The 19,080-nt window shown below is 44.9% G+C and overlaps 1 protein-coding gene across 1 annotated transcript in view; it reads right to left on the bottom strand.

Annotated features, from left to right (window-relative positions):
• LOC124037837 (E3 ubiquitin-protein ligase SH3RF1-like) overlaps nucleotides 1-19,008 on the bottom strand; it is a 55,773-nt gene extending 36,765 nt beyond the window's left edge. Inside the window, exons 1-2 of the mRNA XM_046352954.1 lie at nucleotides 18,693-19,008; nucleotides 17,092-17,616 (exon numbers count right to left, since the gene is read on the bottom strand). Of these exons, the coding sequence (XP_046208910.1) occupies nucleotides 17,092-17,466 (375 nt within the window). The 5' untranslated portion in view covers nucleotides 17,467-17,616; nucleotides 18,693-19,008. The remainder of the gene's footprint in view (nucleotides 1-17,091; nucleotides 17,617-18,692) is intronic.
• Between the last annotated feature and the right edge of the window lie 72 nt (nucleotides 19,009-19,080).

Below are 19,080 nucleotides of genomic sequence, written 5' to 3'. Positions count from 1 at the left end.
AGCAGCTGAGATCCACTAGTTTCCATTCACAGCGGTATCTAACGGTATCCCCTCTCTCCATACTCAGAGCACTGGATGTGAATAAATACAATCTATTCTAGGAGACACAAGGCATCAGTAACAAGTATCAGAAAGGCCAAGGGTCAGTTCTCCAGTGGGACCAGCAGAGGAACGGTCTGGTAAAGTTAAAACATACTGCAGTGTGTGTGACAAGGCGCCGAAAGGAGACAGGTCAGAGGTTAAGAGAGTAGCCTTCTAAATTACACATTCCCCTTCGCCAACATCAACCTGAAACCCAGAGCTCCCACCAGCAGCAGCTTCATAGGGCCCTCTCTATCACTCAATCACCGCTTCAGTAACAGACAATATACACTGACCATTATACCCACTTCTAACAATCTCCCATACCCACACAGTTCCCCAGGCTCTTAAGCTCTGTGCTTCTCACCAAGGGCTTTGATTCCTGACCCTCAGAAAAGAAGTGTTTCTATGGCCACCCACCCACTGACAGACAGAGAGAGAGAGAGAGAAAGGGGAGAGAGGTGGCTGTACTGTAATCCCATTCCTATAGTCCTTGTTATAGCCCATGTACATAATCATCCATAAGCACATCAAGCTCTACCACATCCCCTGGTCTCAGTGCCTGGCTGGCTCCCCCGTGCCCCTCTGATGGGGAGAGGGATGTCACTCAGGAGACAAATGCAGATTAACTGCGCCCCTGGGCCCCATAGCACAAACTGGAAACTATCGGCACACTGCAGATAAACAAACACAGGGCTCTGATTTCCCTTGCAAGGAAAGGGATCTGAAAGAAGAGTCAAGAGAAAAGTGAGTTGAGGGGGGGTAGAGGAAGCCTGCATGTGTGGCTGTCTTCCTTCTAGGGCTGAGCGATATAATCCAATTCATTTGAATGCATGTTTTTGCTCGATATTCCAAATGCCTGTATCGCAAGAATCCCGTTTTTTTTTTTTTTTTTTTTACACGAGCGGGTGTCTTTTTGGTCTCGTCTCTTTCACTCTTCTGTGCAGTGCGCACCTTCCCATCTACACCAGAGATGTATAATGACAAGATGCACATCTCCACCCTAACAATGAGAGTCGTTGTCCCAAAGGCGGTATGACAAGTTTAGGTCCAAAATAAGCCCATAGAAACACATCAGGGTTGTTTTGGACTGTTTTTAGCGCAATTGAAACCTCTCGCGTCGCCTCTTCCTCTATGGTTTACACACACAGCAAGTCCTTCCTCTATGGTTTACACACACAGCAAGTCCTTCCTCTATGGTTTACACACACAGCAAGTCCTTCCTCTATGGTTTACACACACAGCAAGTCCTTCCTCTATGGTTTACACACACAGCAAGTCCTTCCTCTATGGTTTACACACACAGCAAGTCCTTCCTCTATGGTTTACACACACAAGTCCTTCCTCTAAGTCCTTCCTCTATGGTTTACACACACAGCAAGTCCTTCCTCTATGGTTTACACACACAGCAAGTCCTTCCTCTATGGTTTACACACACAGCAAGTCCTTCCTCTATGGTTTACACACACAGCAAGTCCTTCCTCTATGGTTTACACACACAGCAAGTCCTTCCTCTATGGTTTACACACACAGCAAGTCCTTCCTCTATGGTTTACACACACAGCAAGTCCTTCCTCTATGGTTTACACACACAGCAAGTCCCTCCCTCCTGGTTTACCACACAGCAAGTCCTTCCTCTACACACAGCAAGTCCCTCCCTCTGCCACTCACGGCAACAAAGGTGAGAGATCACATATGAATCTGACAAGCGGTTTCAACACGCTACTTGCATTTGAGGTTTGGTCCAACAGAATGGGACACATGGAGACATTATTTTACGGTAATAGAGGACAACATAACCTTTCTAACGACGCCCTTTTCATGTCTCAACTATTCAAAATTGCGAGCAGAGCGGACACTACTAAAACGTGTGTATCAATTAACATAGATTCTGGGAAATGAATGATCAGTTCGACATTGCGAGTAGCATTTTAGACTGTTATACTAGCTGTCTAGTCTGTTTTATAAAATGTGCAAGTAAGCATAAAACAATTACATAAGGAATAGAAAACTCGTTCCCATTCTGAGAAATAAGGTAGGCCACTTGATTTCATCATCTGAACAAAGTGGACAGGCCAACATGCTGTTCAGACAGTTGGAGACGGACAGAAGGGTGTGGTCATGACAATTCAACTGTTCTACCTTGTTAGCTAGCAAGTAGATCCAAGTTGGCTAAACTTGAAAAATAAAGATTACCTGCCTACTTCCTCACTAGCTCGTGGGCTTGTGCTTAAGAGATTATTAATGAGACCGGTGTTACGTTTCTACAATACTTGCTACAAGAAGTGTGTCATTATTAGTGAATGTGCATTATGCATGGTTCTGGTAAAAAAAATGGAAGGCTTCTATTTAGCCTAGGTATGTCTTCACAAGCCTTGAATTAATCCGACTACTGGTCTAGATATCGTGACTCGCCCATAGGTTTGAAAGAAAATGAGTTATGATTTGTAGGCCATATCACCCAGCTCTACCTCCTTCCTATCTCTCTTTTCAGAAGATGGACCACACATCTGTATGCAAAACCTCAGAGGTGAGGCACACACACCATCCAGAGTGGGAGTAATGGGTCAGAGGTCAATCAAATGAAAAATAAACTCCCACCAAATCATGACTCAGCCCTGGGGATGGGAACTGGACACTTAACATGACAGCCAGCCAATGGTCAACCAATCACAGACCAATAACACCACAAGGTCAGAGGTCAAGCTGCTCTGCTAAAGCTGTGGAGTTACAGGGCCAGAGGGACTAGAGGAATTGAGATGGAGCACCACTATGTGATTGATTTCAAACATCTGACACAGTCAAACAACCAAAGTTCAGGGTGAATATGGGGTTATGATCCACTAGGGTTGCAAAATCCCAGGAACTTCCAATAACGTCCATGGTTTTCCCAAATCCTGGTTTAAGATTTCACAGTAGGCTTGGACGATTTATACCATATACCATTTATAACGTATACTCGGAGAGGGGGTGTGTTGGGGGCAGCTATGCCACTGCTTTTAACTATAAGAAATCTAAGATGTGCAAATAAATTATATCCAGCTCAGGACTCCAGCTTTGCATTTGGTTTGCTAACTTGCTAATTAAGTGGCTAGATGTCAATATCAAGCTTCTTGATTACAGCAGAGACATTCTAGTTGGAGTACAAGTCCCATTCGCTAACAGTCCACTCACTGTATCCTGACCGGATGCATCACTGCCTGGTACGGCAATTGCTCGGCCTCCGACTGCAAGGCACTTCAGAGGGTAGTGCATACGGCCCAGTACAACACTGAGGCAAAGCTGCCTGCCATCCAGGACCTCTACACCAGGCGGTGTTAGAGGAAGGCACTAAAAATTGTCAAAGACCCCAGCCATAGACTGTTCTCTCTACTACTACATGGCAAGCGGTACCGGAGTGCCAAGTCTAGGACATAACGGCTTCTGAACAGTTTTACCCCCAAGACATAAGACTCCTGAACAGGTAACCAAATGGTTACCCGGACTATTTGCATTCTGTGCCCCCCCCCGCAACCTCTCTTTTATACTGCTGCTACTCTCTGTGAATCTTATATGCGTAGTCACTTTCACTATACATTTATGTACATACTAGAGGTCGAACGATTATGATTTTTCAACGCCAGTACCGATACCAATTATTGGAGGGCCAAAAAAGACAAGAGATTTTTTTTAAATTAATAAATATATTTTTTTTTTTTTTTTTTAAATCGGACGATTTTTATTTAAATGTAATAATGACAATTACAACAATACTGAATTAACACTTAACTATAATACATAAATAAAATCAATTTAGCCTCAAGTAAATAATGAAACATGTTCAATTTGGTTTATATAATGCAAAAACAAAGTGTTGGAGAAGAAAGTAAAAGTGCAGTATGTGTCTTGTAAGAAAGCTAATGTTTAAGTTCCATGCTCAGAACATTACATTTACATTTAAGTCATTTAGCAGACGCTCTTATCCAGAGCGACTTACAAATTGGTGCATTCACCTTATGACATCAGTGGAACAGCCACGTATTTCATTAACCTTTGACTATTGGATGTTCTTATAGGCACTATAGTATTGCCAGTGTAACAGTATAGCTTCCGTCCCTCTCCTCGCTCCTCCCTGGGCTCGAACCAGCAACACAACGACAACAGCCACCATCGAAGCAGTGTTACTAATGTAGAGCAAGGGGAACAACTACCAGAAGGCTCAGAGCGAGTGACATTTGAAACACTATTAGCGCGTGCTAACTAGCCAGCCATTTCACTTCGGTTACACCAGCCTCATTTCGGGAGTTGATAGGCTTGAAGTCATAAACAGCGCAATGCTTGACGCACAACAGAGCTGCTGGAAAAACTCACAAAAGTTTACGTGCCTGCTTCTGCCTACCACAGCTCAGTCAGGTACTTGTATGCTCAGTCAGATTATATGCAACGCAGGACACGCTAGATAATATCTAGTAATATCATCAACCATGTGTAGTTAACTAGAGATTATGATTGATTGTTTTTTACAAGATAAGTTTAATGCTAGCTAGCAACTTAACTTGGCTTACTGCATTCGCATAACAGGCAGTCTCCTTGTGGAGTGCAACGGAGAGAGAGGCAGGTCGTTATTGCGTTGGACTAGTTAACTGTAAGGATCCCCCGAGCTGACACGGTGAAAATCTGTCGTTCTGCCCCTGAACGAGGCAGTTAGCCTAGGAACAGTGGGTTGTCATTGAAATTAAAAATGTGTTCTTAAATGACTTGCCTAGTTAAATAAATAAATAAATATAAAAATAAATTACATTTTTTTTTTAAATTGGCAAATCAGCACCCAAAAATACAGATTTCCAATTGTTATGAAAACGGTCCTAAAGAGTCGGCCGATCCGCGTAAGCAGTCGACCTCTAGTACATACTACCTAAATTGGCCCGACCAACAAGTGCTCCCGCACATTGGCTTACCGGGCTGTCTGCACTGTGTCCCTCCACCCCCTCTTTTTACACTTCTGCTACTCTCTGTTCATCATATATGCAGTCACTTTAACTATACCTACATGTACATACTACCGCAATAAGCCTGACTAACAGATATAGCCTTGCTACTGTTATTTTCAAATGTCTTTTTACTGTCGTTTTATTTCTTTACTTACCTACACACACTTTTTTCCCCCCGCACCATTGGTTAGAGCCTGTAAGTAAGCATTTCACTGTAAGTATTTGGCGCACGTGACAAACTTTGATTTGATATTGCCAAAGACAGGCCTTTCTGCCATCTTCAAAAATGTATTATATCATTAATGAGAGGAGAACCGAGGAGTTGATCCTGATTCGATTTAACCCTCACAGCCATCCTCCAATCACAGCAGAACACGTTGGTATCCCATTGCTCAGCAACCGTTTGTTTGTCCAGACGAAACCAGTCTGCCCAAAGCTGCTAGCTCACATGCTGCAAATCCCGATCACAAAACCTCTGCTTTGATTTTAAGCCTCACAATAGAGCAACGTGCCTAGTTAGCTGCACGTTGAGACTGCCGAAAGGCCAGACTCTTTGGCAATGAGATTGGGTGGCAAGGAGCGGAATGTTAGCTAAGACTGGTACCCAGACGAGAGAGAGATATATATAGCGCCCCTCGTGGGCACTTCCGGTAATACCGTATACCCTGGTATGGTACAGAAATGGTATGAAAATCTGGATACCGCCCAATTCCAATTCCCAGAATCAAGAGGGAATAAACCAGGAAGACGGGAATCCTCAAACCAGGATTTCTGGACAACCAGGGAATTTCTTGAAAGTTCCCGGAACTTTGCAACCCTATGATCAACCAAAGGCTGCATAGCCAGGTGCCTGCTGTTGTGTGTTTGAGACACTTGTGCCATGAGTTTGTTAGTATATAAAAATCAGGAAGTCTCTGTGGCTGGACCACACACAGTCACTCTGGAGACCCAGTAGATGGACAAGAGAGGTTGGTTGGTCACAGGTGTGTGTCAGCACTGCATTAAAATAGAGGTCAGACAAACCCCCCCCCAACCTCATGCTGACAGAGCTGTTGGGGGTATGGGGCGCATGTGGAGGGGGGCGCATGTGGATGGGGGCATGTGGGGGAGGGCCTGGGGTTGGCGAATGCTGAGTTTTAGGCCACCCAGAGTCTAGTGCTTACACAGAGACCAACAATCCTACCACACCTTCACAGACAACAGAACAAACACATACACACTGAATTGGAACTGATTAGTCTAAAATTACACAGTTGTTTTAGTAACGCCAATGATTAGAAGAAAACTGTCCCTTTAAGCCTTACATTACATTGGAATACGTGATTAAAGTAAAGATGGCCGACTCATCCCCCCCCCATAAACATGAGTGTCAGTCTGTCAGGACAGGAGGCAGATGCTGCAGGTGACTCTGCCCTGGGGGCCTCCATCTGCCCGTCTGCCTCCCCGCCCCCATTCTGCCCGTCCCTCCCCCCCCATTCTGCCCGTCTGCCTCCCCGCCCCTCCCGCCTCCCATTCTGCGCGTCTGCCTCCCCGCCCCCTCCTGCCTGCCTGCCTCCCTTCCCCCTCCCCGCCCGCCTGCCTGATTCTCAACACACACTGCTAAAGCCTAATTAATGAACAGCCACCGTATATCATATCAGAGCATAACCTAAAGATCAAACAGCTACCAAACTTCACTAGACAGACACAGAAAACCACACACACGAACAACAAGAAGCTGTCTGTGTGAGCTTGCTGTTTGGACGAGACCAGACAGGCCCAGTGTTTAAGAAAACAGAGATGTTGACCGCCTGTGGCATTCCATACACACACACTAAGCTCTGTCTGAACACACACACGCAGCTTCTCAGGTCTGTCTGGGGAGGCAGATAAACAGATCAGACATACATTAACACAGACACACCGTTCTGTCTGGGGAGACAGACCTACATACACCTTACATTTCTGAGCTGAAAACATTCTTTGAATGATGCAAACCCCTGAGGGACAGTCATTCCCATAGCATAGCCAGCATGGGCAACATGTACACCCAGACAGAATGCCCTGATTCCAAGCATACATATACAGTGAAGTGTTTGCTAGTTCCAGAATGTGAGCAGTGCTGTCTCACTGGCCAATCAATCCCAGACTAATCCCATGAACCCTTTAACATGGAGAGAGACAGGCTACAGCCACGAGGAGAGGGAGAAGGGGGGGGGGCAGAAGACGCCACTTAGCAGAAAGGATGGGCACCCCAGAGACGTGAAAGAAGAGGTGATGGTTTCACAAAAGGACATTAGGTGGATAATCAAAACCTCGGACAATAATACTACCTGCTCCCTCTGGACTGCCATGGGAAATACAGGAGGAGAAGAGAGATAGGCAATGTGAGAGAAGTGAGAGGAAGGAGAGAGAGAGAGAGAGAGAGAGGGAAAAGTATAAGGCATGTTCATCTGTTCCCAGAGGATGTGTAAGTATGTGTTTGCCAGTGTGTGGGCAGCGTGAGGGTGTAATGAGGTGGTTCCATCACAACAGGCCGAAGTGAGCCAGACAGCCCGCAGAGAACACCGCCAACAACAATATGATGTCATCAAAGAGGGCCAACAGCAGCGGGACTCAGACGCAAGGAGGAGAACTGGAATTGAACGAGACACTTAATACCAGGACAAAGCGGTAAACATTATTCCTCACGAATAAAAATGAATTAAAAAAAACGGTACAAACAAAAAGAATAAAAGCACTTATTTCCCCGACTGATCAAAACTCGTTCCTCATGGCTCCCTCGTCTCTCTGCAGCAGACATATGGCGAGCAATATGTTTGGAACATCAAATCGCAATAGAGAATGGCAATACAGTAGAATTGTGAGAATCGTAATACATATCGTATCGGCACCTAACTATCGGGATAATAGGTCCCCGGCAATTAACAGCCCCGGAAAGAGAGGGAAGCAGCCACGAGTTCTACGGACGCATCATTACGACAGAGGAAACGCTGGCCTAATTCTAGCCCCGAGCTTCAGCTAGACAGGATACTGCTGCATCTCTCCCCTCAACGCACACACGCTAGCGTTCCCACACGACAGGAGGTCGTCCTCCGGCGTCGTTAAATCAACATTTGCCGTCGAGCAGGATGTCAGATAACATTTGAGAGGTTTCACACAACACTAACGTCCCATCAAAAGTGGCAATGTGATAATGACACCAGCTGTGGAACAATTTCAGATCCAGGTACACCGATTCATTCTACTAAATCAGTTCAGTTTGAAGACACTTGGCCAATCGTCCACACATCTATAGCAATCCATTGCTGACTAAATATTCTGTTTTAAAACAAGCCTGAGCTTTCAGTAGATTAACAATTTCTCTAAGACTAAAATGCAAATGAAAGACATCCAGGGGGAGGGACCTCTCCCCGTGTTAATGAGCAGGTTATTGTCAGCCGTCTCTGCTGGCTCCGACCCCACACAGCCATGACCCCTGAGCCTGACCCGACTTCCACTTACGACGGCTTTTACCCACATCACATGATAATGATCATCTCATCCAAACCTGTGGGAGGATGGAAAACTACTGTGTTGTTCTAGTATGACTCAACAACAAAGCAAGGAGGACAAAACATCCCAGTAATCGGAGAGCCATAGAGCTAACCTGACTCATCAGTGACGAGGCCCCTCCACAGTCACACAGCCTTTCCCTGAGGCTGCCTGCTCCGCTCCTTTATTCCCCATTATTCAGAGACATGCCAGGGCAACGGTGTCACACCACTGGTGACTTCTGTTACATTGTGACAGGCCAGGGTCAAGGAAGGGGAGGGACCATTGACCCTTTTACAATTAACACCTTTCCCATAGCATTCCTTCCTTACACTTTGTCTGCCACTGGCACCCCCCCCCCCCTCAAAAAAAAAAAACACAGCCCCCTCTCCCCAACTCCCTCCCGACACCCATGTCAGTCAGTCAGATCAGAGGAGAGCAGAAACAAATCCCTGTTATGCATCTGTCGGTCCGGCTCCCACTCTCCCCTCAGGTGCATTCTCTGGGCCAGATAAGAATTAGAGGGGCAGGCAGGGCTGTACAGGAGCGCCAAGCTGAAGGGGCCAGTTCAAAGAATGAGAGACTCACAACAACAACTGAAGGAGAGACCGAGTCCAATGGGAGAGAGGGAGTCAGTGTGGTGTAGGACCGAGTCCAATGGGAGAGAGGGAGTCAGTGTGGTGTAGGACCGAGTCCAATGGGAGAGAGGGAGTCAGTGTGGTGTAGGACCGAGTCCAATGGGAGAGAGGGAGTCAGTGTAGTGTGGTGTAGGACCGAGTCCAATGGGAGAGAGGGAGTCAGTGTAGTGTGGTGTAGGACCGAGTCCAATGGGAGAGAGGGAGTCAGTGTAGTGTGGTGTAGGACCGAGTCCAATGGGAGAGAGGGAGTCAGTGTGGTGTGGTGTAGGACCGAGTCCAATGGGAGAGAGGGAGTCAGTGTGGTGTGGTGTAGGACCGAGTCCAATGGGAGAGAGGGAGTCAGTGTGGTGTGGTGTAGGACCGAGTCCAATGGGAGAGGGAGTCAGTGTGGTGTGGTGTAGGACCGAGTCCAATGGGAGAGAGGGAGTCAGTGTGGTGTGGTGTAGGACCGAGTCCAATGGGAGAGAGGGAGTCAGTGTGGTGTGGTGTAGGACCGAGTCCAATGGGAGAGAGGGAGTCAGTGTGGTGTGGTGTAGGACCGAGTCCAATGGGAGAGAGGGAGTCAGTGTGGTGTGGTGGAGGACCGAGTCCAATGGGAGAGAGGGAGTCAGTGTGGTGTGGTGGAGGACCGAGTCCAATGGGAGAGAGGGAGTCAGTGTGGTGTGGTGTAGGACCGAGTCCAATAGGAGAGAGGGAGTCAGTGTGGTGTGGTGGAGGACAGAGTCAATAAGAGAGAGGAGTCAGTGTGGGAGAGAAGGAGTCAGTGTGGTGTGGTGTAGGACCGAGTCCAATAGGAGAGAGGGAGTCAGTGTGGTGTGGTGGAGGACAGAGTCCAATAAGAGAGAGGGAGTCAGTGTGGTGTGGTGGAGGACAGAGTCCAATAGGAGAGAGGGAGCCCGTGTGGTGTGGTGGAGGACAGAGTTCAATATGAGGAGAACCAAGTGGGGGCAGCGAGGCGAAGGGTCCCTGAGGAGTCGACCAGCACTCCTTGACTCACTGGGCAGGGAGGGAGGGATAAAACCGTTCTAGCACCCAGCCAGGCTTTGATCTCTGCCTTTCATGTTTTGACATATTCCACCTGCATTACCCTCCCCTCTCCCATTCAGCTCTCTCTCTCTCTCTACAGTAAGATGCCTTGGGAGGGAGCAGAACAGACTTCACAAAGACAACATGCTACAGCAGAGAAATGCAGGGAAATTATGCTTGAAAGTGCTTTGAAGACACTTGGTAATGCGCACATTGCCTTCGGGAAAGTATTCAGACCTAGACTTTTCACACTTTTTTTCATTACAGCCTTATTCTAAAATTTATTAAATAAAAAATCCTCAGCAATCTACACACAATACCCCATAATGACAAATCAAAACAGAAATACCTTATTTACATAAATATTCAGACAATTTGCTATTAGACTTGAAATTGAGCTCAGGCGCATCCTGTTTCCATTGATCATCCTTGAGATGTTTCTACAACTTCATACAAATTCAACTGATGGGACATGATTTGGAAAGGCACACACCTGTCAATATAAAGGTCCCACAGTTGACAGTGCATTTCAGAGCAGAAACCAAGCCATGAGGTCAAAGGAATTGTCCGTAGAGCTCCGAGACAGGAATGTGTCGAGGCACAGATCTGGGGAAGGGTACAAACAAATGTCGGCAGCATTGAAGGTCCAAGAACACAGTGTCCTCCATCATTCTTAAAATGTAGGAAGATTGGAACCACCAAGACTCTTCATAGAGCTGGCCACCCAGCCAAAGAAAGCAGTAGGGGGAGAAGGGCCTCGGTCAGGGAGGTGACCAAGAACCCGATGGTCACGTTGACAGAGCTCCAGAGTTCCTCTGTGGAGATGGGAGAACCTTCCAGAAGGACAACCATCTCTACAGCACTCCACCAATCAGGCCTTTATGGTAGAGGGGCCAGACGGAAGCCACTCAGAAAAAGGTACATGACAGCCCGCAAAAGGCACAAAGACTCTCAGACCATAAGAAGCAAGATTATCTGGTCTGATGAAACCAAGATTGAAATCTTTGGCCTGAATGCCAAGGGTCATGTCTGGAGGAAGCCCGCACCATCCCTATTGTGAAGCATGGTGGTGGCAGAATTATGCTGTGGGGATGTCTTGCAGCAGTAGGGACTGGGAGACTAGTCAGGATTGAGGCAAAGATGAACAGAGAAAAGTACAGAGAGATCCTTGATGAGAACCTGCTCCAGAGCTCTCAGGACCTCAGACTGGGGCGAACATTCACCTTCCAACAGGACAACAAACCTAAGCACACAGCCAAGACAATGCAGGTGTGGCTTCAGGACAAGTCTCAATGTCCTTAAGTGGTCCAACCAAAGCCCCAACTCAAACAGCCCTGGAGAGACCTGAAAATAGCTGTGCAGCAACACCCCCCATCCAACCTGACAGAGTTTGAGAGGATCTGCAGAGAAGAATGGGAGAAACTCCACAAATACAGGTTTGTCAAGCTTGTAAGCGTCATACCCAAGAAGACTTGAGGCTGTAATCGCTTCAACAAAATACTGAGTAAAGGGTCTGAATACTTACGTAATAAATTATTAGCAAACATTTGAAAGAACATGTTTTTACTTTGCTATTACAAATTGAAATCCATTCTAGAATAAGGCTATAACCTTACAAAATGTGGAAAAGGCGAAGGAGTCTGGATAATTTCCCAGTATTGTGTAATGTGTGGGTGTGCGTGCGTGCGTGCGTTCATGTGTTACGCGGTTGTTTAGGCTAAACATGATAGCTCGGGGCATTGAGTCTTCCATCCCCTTACTGAGGGGATCGTATAAACCTCAAAAGGACCATATAATGGAGCAGTCACAAGTATGACTAGCTCTTATCTCCAATAAACAGGCTTTTCAGAACAGAGGGAAGTTCCAACAGGCCCAGCATGAAATGCGCCGACTTTTGAAGTGATACTACAGTAAATGAGGCAGCTCAACCAGCATTAGGTAGTTTCACCCAGGGGAGAATGGATCTCTATACCTGAACGGTTAAAACTGACACAGTAACACATTCCACTGACCACATACAACCTGTCCATTGACCCAGCTTCTTCCTGGAGTATTATTGAATGAGGTACAATACACCAAACACAACTTGTCAATACCTAAATACTGAGTGAAGCCAGCTCATACAATACCTAGGCTAAACATTACAGAGTGTCTGTTACAGTACATGCAGTAATCTTTTGTTGCATCACTGGTAGGCCATTTCATATGACATGCATGAGTGACAGAATGCCGTGCCAGTAACATGGTCCTTAACATTTTACCAGATTATTCTATTTAAAAAGAATCCTAGTTTTTGGTTGGTGGGGGAGAAAGAGCAGATGACATGCCATGACAACTACAGTGCCTTCAGAAAGTATTCATACCCCTTGACTTATTCCACATTTTGTTATGTTACAGCCTGAATTCAAAATTAAAATAGATTTCTTTCTCACCCATCTACACACAACACCCCATAATGACAAAGTGAAAACTTTTGCAAATGTATCTCATTTATATTTGTATTCACACCCGAGTCAATACTTTGTAGAAGCACCTTCGGCGGCGATTACAGCTGTAGAGTTTCTGGGTCCCTAAGAGCTTTCCACACCTGTGTCATGATGCTGGCCTCTTTGGGTATTGCAAACCATCCCCCTCTCCTCAAACTAGGTTGCTGTGGTCAGAGAGACGTCGTAAATTCCTGAGAATCTCCTCATAGACACATAGAGAGAGAGTAAACTTTCATAGAGGACAAAGGAAATCCTTTCACCTCACAGAACTTGAGGTACGAACAAATTTCATTTTCCGGAGAAAGTATAAAAGATCGGTGAAGAATCCAGCTACGAACTGGTCCGTTTGTCACAAGTTGGGGAAGCTCATGGGAGACGGTGTGGCCACATTACCATAACACTGTTTATATAATAGCCTCAGGTATGAGGTTTTACATCTAATTGTTGTATAAGATGAATGATTGAGTATGATACTGTTTGTATAATGGTGTAATGATTGTGGACTGTTTAATGAAGAAAAATACAATTCCCTTTTGATTTGAACTAAATGAGAGGACCGCCCCTGAGCCCAGTTAGGGTCAGACATCCTGGGACAGCCCTCTTCGGCCCTTCCAAATAAAACCCCACTCAGGTTTTCGATCAGCAGACCGAGCTTACCTCAATTACGAGATGGCTAAAGGTTACAGATCATGTTTTTCTCCATTAGGAGGGGAACAAAGGTTGTAGACCATTGCTGAATCTTTTAACCATACCACGTGATTTAACTGTTAGACTATCGATACTGACAGAATAAGAACAAGTCTTTGATATTGATTACTAGTCTGCAGCTAGGAATTCGGCATCATTGAACGCAAAGAACAACAACCACCGAAAAATCCATTCTATAACGAATGTCACTCTGAACAATCCCCTCCAACCACAACCGAGAGAGAGGGAGAGAGACGGACAATTCTACAAAATAAAATGAACTTTTCACCAGCGATCAAGACGACACACTGAGCGTAAATATATATATTGATTGCAATTGTTCTCGACTGAGTGAGCGTTCATGTGCAAAGGATTAGCCTTTCAATTGTTATAGTTATCACAGTGACTTCTTAAAAATCGACCCCCACTTCCCCTTTTTGTCGAAGAAGCCGCCATGCCGGTTTAGCCCACTAGGGCGCATTTTCCTATCATTACATTTACCTTGTTTGTTTGTTTATGCATTTCTGTGAATTACTTAGTTATAAATGAATGATTGAAGACAATTGATGTATGGATGACTCTTAGTGAAGACAGGGTTTGTGCAGATAAGCAACAATTTACGACATTTGGAATGAGACTAACGTGAGGTAAAGTAAATAATTCATTAATTCGAAGACTAATTGATCAGATAAAATATCTGAAAAGTTATTTTAGGAAATTATAAACTTTGTAATCTGGTGCCCCAACTTCCTAGTTAATTAGTTACATGATTAATCAGTTGATCGTGTAGTAACTAATTACAGAGAATCTTTGATAAAAACTATCAGTCTTCAGTTAATGATAGTAAAGACATGACACCTGGATTGTGCAAATTAGCCCATTACAAAAAAGATACTCACAAAAAAGTTTCTCAAATTTGTTTACATCCCTGTGATGAGCATTTCTCCTTTGCCAAGGTAATCCATCCACCTGACAGGTGTGGCATATCAAGAAGTGGATTAAATGATCATTATACAGGTGCATCTTGTGCTGGGGACAATAAAATGATACTAAAATGTGCAGTTGTGTCATACAACAATGCCACAGATGTCTCAAGTTGAGAGTGCAATTGGCATGCTGACTGCAGAAATGACCACTAGAGCAGTTGCCAAAGAATGTAATGTTAATTTATCTACCATAAGCCGCCTACAACATTGTTTTAGAGAATTTGGCAGTACGTCCAACTGGCCTCACAATCGCAGACCACGTGTGTATAGCGTTGTGTGTGGCCGGGCGGATTGCTGATGTCAACGGTGTGAACAGAGTGCCCCATGGTGCAGTGGAGTTATGGTATGGGCAGGCATAAGCTAAGGACAACAAACACAATTGCTTTTCATCAGTGGCTATTTGAATGCACAGTGATACTGTGAAGAGATCCTGAGGCCCACTGTCATGCCATTCATCCACCACCATCACCTCATGTTTCAGCATGATAATGCACAGCCCCATGTCACAAGGATCTGTACACAATTCCTGGAAGATGAAAATGTCCCAATTATTCCATGGCCTGCATGATCGCCAGACTTGTCATCCGTTGAGCATGTTTGGGATGCTCTTCGATCGACAAGTACAACAGCATGTTCCAGTTCCCGCCAATATCCAGCAACTTTGTATAGCCATTAAAGAATGGGACAACATTCCACAATCAACAGCCAACTACGCGAAGGAGACGTGTCACGCTGCATGAGGCAAATGGTGGTCACACCAGAGACTGACTGGTTCTGACCCATGCCCCTACTTCATATTTTATTTTTAAAAGGTATCTGTGACAAATAATCTATAGATTAGGGCCTAATTAAATGCATTTCAATTGACCAATTTCCTTATATGAACTGTAACTAAGTAAAAATCTTTGAAATTGTTGCATGTTGCATTTATATTTTGGGTCAGTATAGATTTAAGTCAAAACAATAACTCGGCCAGTCATGAACATTCACTGTCTTCTTGGTAAGCAACTCCAGTGTAGATTTGGCCTTGTTTTTTTTAGGTTATTTTTATGCTGAAATGTGAATTCTTCTCCCAGTGTCTGGGGGAATGCAGACTGAACCAGGTTTTCCTCTAGGATTTTGCTTGCGCTTAGCTCCATTATGGTTATTTTGTATCCTGAAAATACATTCCCCCAGTCCTTAATGATTAAAAGCATACCCATAACATGATGCAGCCACCACTATGCTTGAAAATATGAGGAGTGGTACTCAGTAATGTAGTGTGTTGGAATTACCCCAAACATAACATTGTAATCAGAACAAAAAGTAACTGTAGAAGCTTCTTATTCCTTTGTCAATTAGGTCAGTATTCTAGAGTAACTAGAATGGTGTTGACCCATCCTCAGTTCTCCTATCACAGCCATTAAACTATGTGACTTTTAAAAAGACACCATTGGCCTCGAGGTGAAATCCCTGGGCAGTTTCCTTCCTCTCTGGCATCTGAGGTAGGAAGGATGCCTGCATCTTTGTAGTGACTGGGTTTGACACACCATCCAAAGTGTAATTAAAGGTATATTCTTAAAGGGATATTCAATGTTTGCCTTTTTCTTTACTCATCTACCAATAGGTGACGTTCTATGCAAGACATTGGAAAACCTACCTGGTCTATGTGGTTGAATCGGTGTTTGAAATGCACTGCTCGACTGAAGGACCTTACAGAGAAATGTATGTGTGGGGTACAGAGATGAGGTAGTCATAAAATATATAAAACATTCACACAGAGTCCATGCAACTTATGTGACTTGTTAAGCAAATGTTAATTCCTGAACTTATTTATGCTTGTCATAACAAAAGGGGTTGAATACTTGACTCAAGACATCTCAGCTTTTCATTTGTAAAAATTGTTTAAAAAAAACACAATTCCACTTTGACATTATGGGGTAGTGTGTAGGCAAGTGACAATCTAAATGTATCTATTTCAAATTCAGGCTGTAACACAACAAAACGTGGAAAAGGTCAAGGGGTGTGAATACCTTCTGAAAAGAACATCATGGACTGGTTTCATGTTACATATGATCCCAAATATCCACCTAACACAACCAAACACATCAACCAGTCTTCTCCCTGTGGCCCCTAAGGAGAAGAGGGAAGAACATAATTCTGCTTACTCTCGAGTCAGTGGAGACGGTTTCTCTCAGCTGCATAACTTGGCCTTCAGAGCACCAAGCTGGTTGTCGGAGACCTAATAGGATTCTACCACTTACCTCTGGCTCTGCATCATCCTTGATGACTATCTCTCTGTGCTGCACAGTAACTGTCAGTCCTAACAAACACCTGCATCCTGCCTCACCTTCATTCCAAAACCCTCACTACAACATGGACCTGACACACACATGTTCCAATCAAACGAATGGTTCAACAACAGTTCAATATGAACCTCATGACACCATTGTACTTAGCAGCCAGGAGAACGGAAACATTTGTTGGCTCAACTGTCATCTGCTCAGTAGTCCCTGTTGTATTCATCACTGGGCTGTTAGTCAGCTGGCCAGCTGTAGGATCACTATGATAACTGTTCATCTGGGCCAAAGATTAGAGCCAACATGCTGCTATTTAATCCCTGCAGATTTGCTCTGATTTGTTTCAGCCCTGGCTCAAACTATGAGAAACCCCATACATGCTCACTCATCCATATTTAACAGCCCCCTGGAAGTGGACTACTTACCCTCACTGGGGTGCTCTTTGCCTGGCCTCTCTGGGGCTGTGCTCCCGGAGTGCCTGAGTCTCTGGGCCCGTTGCCCTGCATCCTGACTCCAGCTGTGCCGTTGGTGCAGACTCCAGCTACAGGGCACGCCCTGCGGGGTCTCTGTTTGATGCCGTCCAACAGCCGAACCAGGAGGATATTGCTGGGCAGCTCGTCCACAGCACACTCCACCAGCGTACGGCACTCTGGGCATCGCAGCTCTGCCCGGGAGCTCAGGATGCCCTGAAGGCAGCGCCTGCAGAAGGTGTGCTGGCAAGGGAGGACCTTGGCTGTGGCATCCAGCCGCTCCAAACACACTGGGCATTCCAGCAAGTCCAACAGCACTGATTCATCCATGCTTTCTGCCTCCACCTCTGAGCTTTGTTTCTACTTCAGTGGGACAAGCATGATGGTAGTGTTGGTTGGGGGTTGTGTTTAGGAAGCCATTTCCATCCTGAATGTCACGTCACTCCCATGCCGCAGCTATGGCCATAGCGCCTGCAGCAGCTGTAGTATGGGGGTAAATCCTTTGTTATTCCACATATAAAAAGATTACATGGCAACAGTCTGATTCCTGCATATAACGGGATGCTATTATGCTAGGTATTGCTACTATAATGTACGGAATGTAGCAAAGGTCAAGACTGTTATATTCCGTAGTTCTCTGTCATCATGCCAGTCACATCCAATGGTAAAAGGAACAGAGAACGCCTTCACCTCGTCTTCTAAAGTGGCACAGATACGTTCGATCGCATTGTCCCCATTTATACCAGTCAAGCCTACCTGATAAAATATTTTTCCGAACAGAACATTTACCGTTTGTTGACTGGAGAATGCAACAAAATATTAAACTTGGGATTATGTCATTTAATTCACAGACGTGCATTATTAGATTAAAGACCATTTGAAACCCTGGTGAGGGATGTTGACACCTTCTAGCGGTGCGATTACATACAATACAACCGCGCAAAACTCAAAACTTGTGTGCATTTCTGTGTCCAGAATTAACCGGGAGGAAAGCGTATCTGTGCCAATGAATGTTATAAGAAAGTGCTAGATGACCATAATCCCTGACTGTAACAAACTACATAGGTACATTTGTTAGAAATATAACGACCTTGTGCGACACAATACGACCACTTCGTAGAACGCAAGATTTGGGAGCAGAATGGTTACGTTATGAAAAGAACGTCCACAACAAATTACTTTTAGAAAATCATCAATGTATTGCGTAACTTTGCTACAATGTCACACAGTACGAAACAAAGAGAGACAAATTAGTTAAAGGCACGAATAGCTAAGTGTCGGTCATAAGGAAAAAGTTATGTGCGTCCCGTAGGATTATGTATGATATCCGAGGTTAGCTTGTTGGCTACTTGTCTGGCTAACTAGGTTAGTTTGTTGAGAAACAACAGTGTCAAAACGAGGGAGGGATTTAAAAGTTAGCTGTAGCTGTGTGATTACTAGTTATTAGTGTGTAAACCAATACAAATTATTAAATAATGCCATTGAATCACCTACCATTTTGTGTATTATATGTTTGAAGTTAGAAAAACAATCGCCCTTGAAAACATAAATCTTACCTCAAAGTCGGGCCTCTTCCACCTCTCCTCTCCAAACAATATCTCTCTCCGACTTGGATAGCGAATGAGCGATTTGGGAAATATCCTATTTGGCGGGTAATATAGTTTTCACCCTCTATTCTGCTCCACGGAGAGAAAACCTTTACACGACATTTTATTCTGCACTGTCCTAGTCCAAGAGAGCATGTATCTAAACCGGGAAATTCACGGTTTGGGAAAGACCGACGGGAGTAACAAACTCCAGCTGCCGTATCCGATTCCGAACCCCATGATGAATTAGATTGATTCTATGGAAGACGCCGAAGCTACTTCGCCGAGGCGGGAGGGCGTGATGGGATGTCAGTCAATATGTAACAGATAGTCTATTTCACACATACTCTAAATATGT

Source organism: Oncorhynchus gorbuscha, linkage group LG06 (assembly GCF_021184085.1).
Source record: "Oncorhynchus gorbuscha isolate QuinsamMale2020 ecotype Even-year linkage group LG06, OgorEven_v1.0, whole genome shotgun sequence".
NCBI lineage: Eukaryota > Metazoa > Chordata > Actinopteri > Salmoniformes > Salmonidae > Oncorhynchus > Oncorhynchus gorbuscha.
This window is presented reverse-complemented; position numbering and strand designations above follow the sequence as displayed.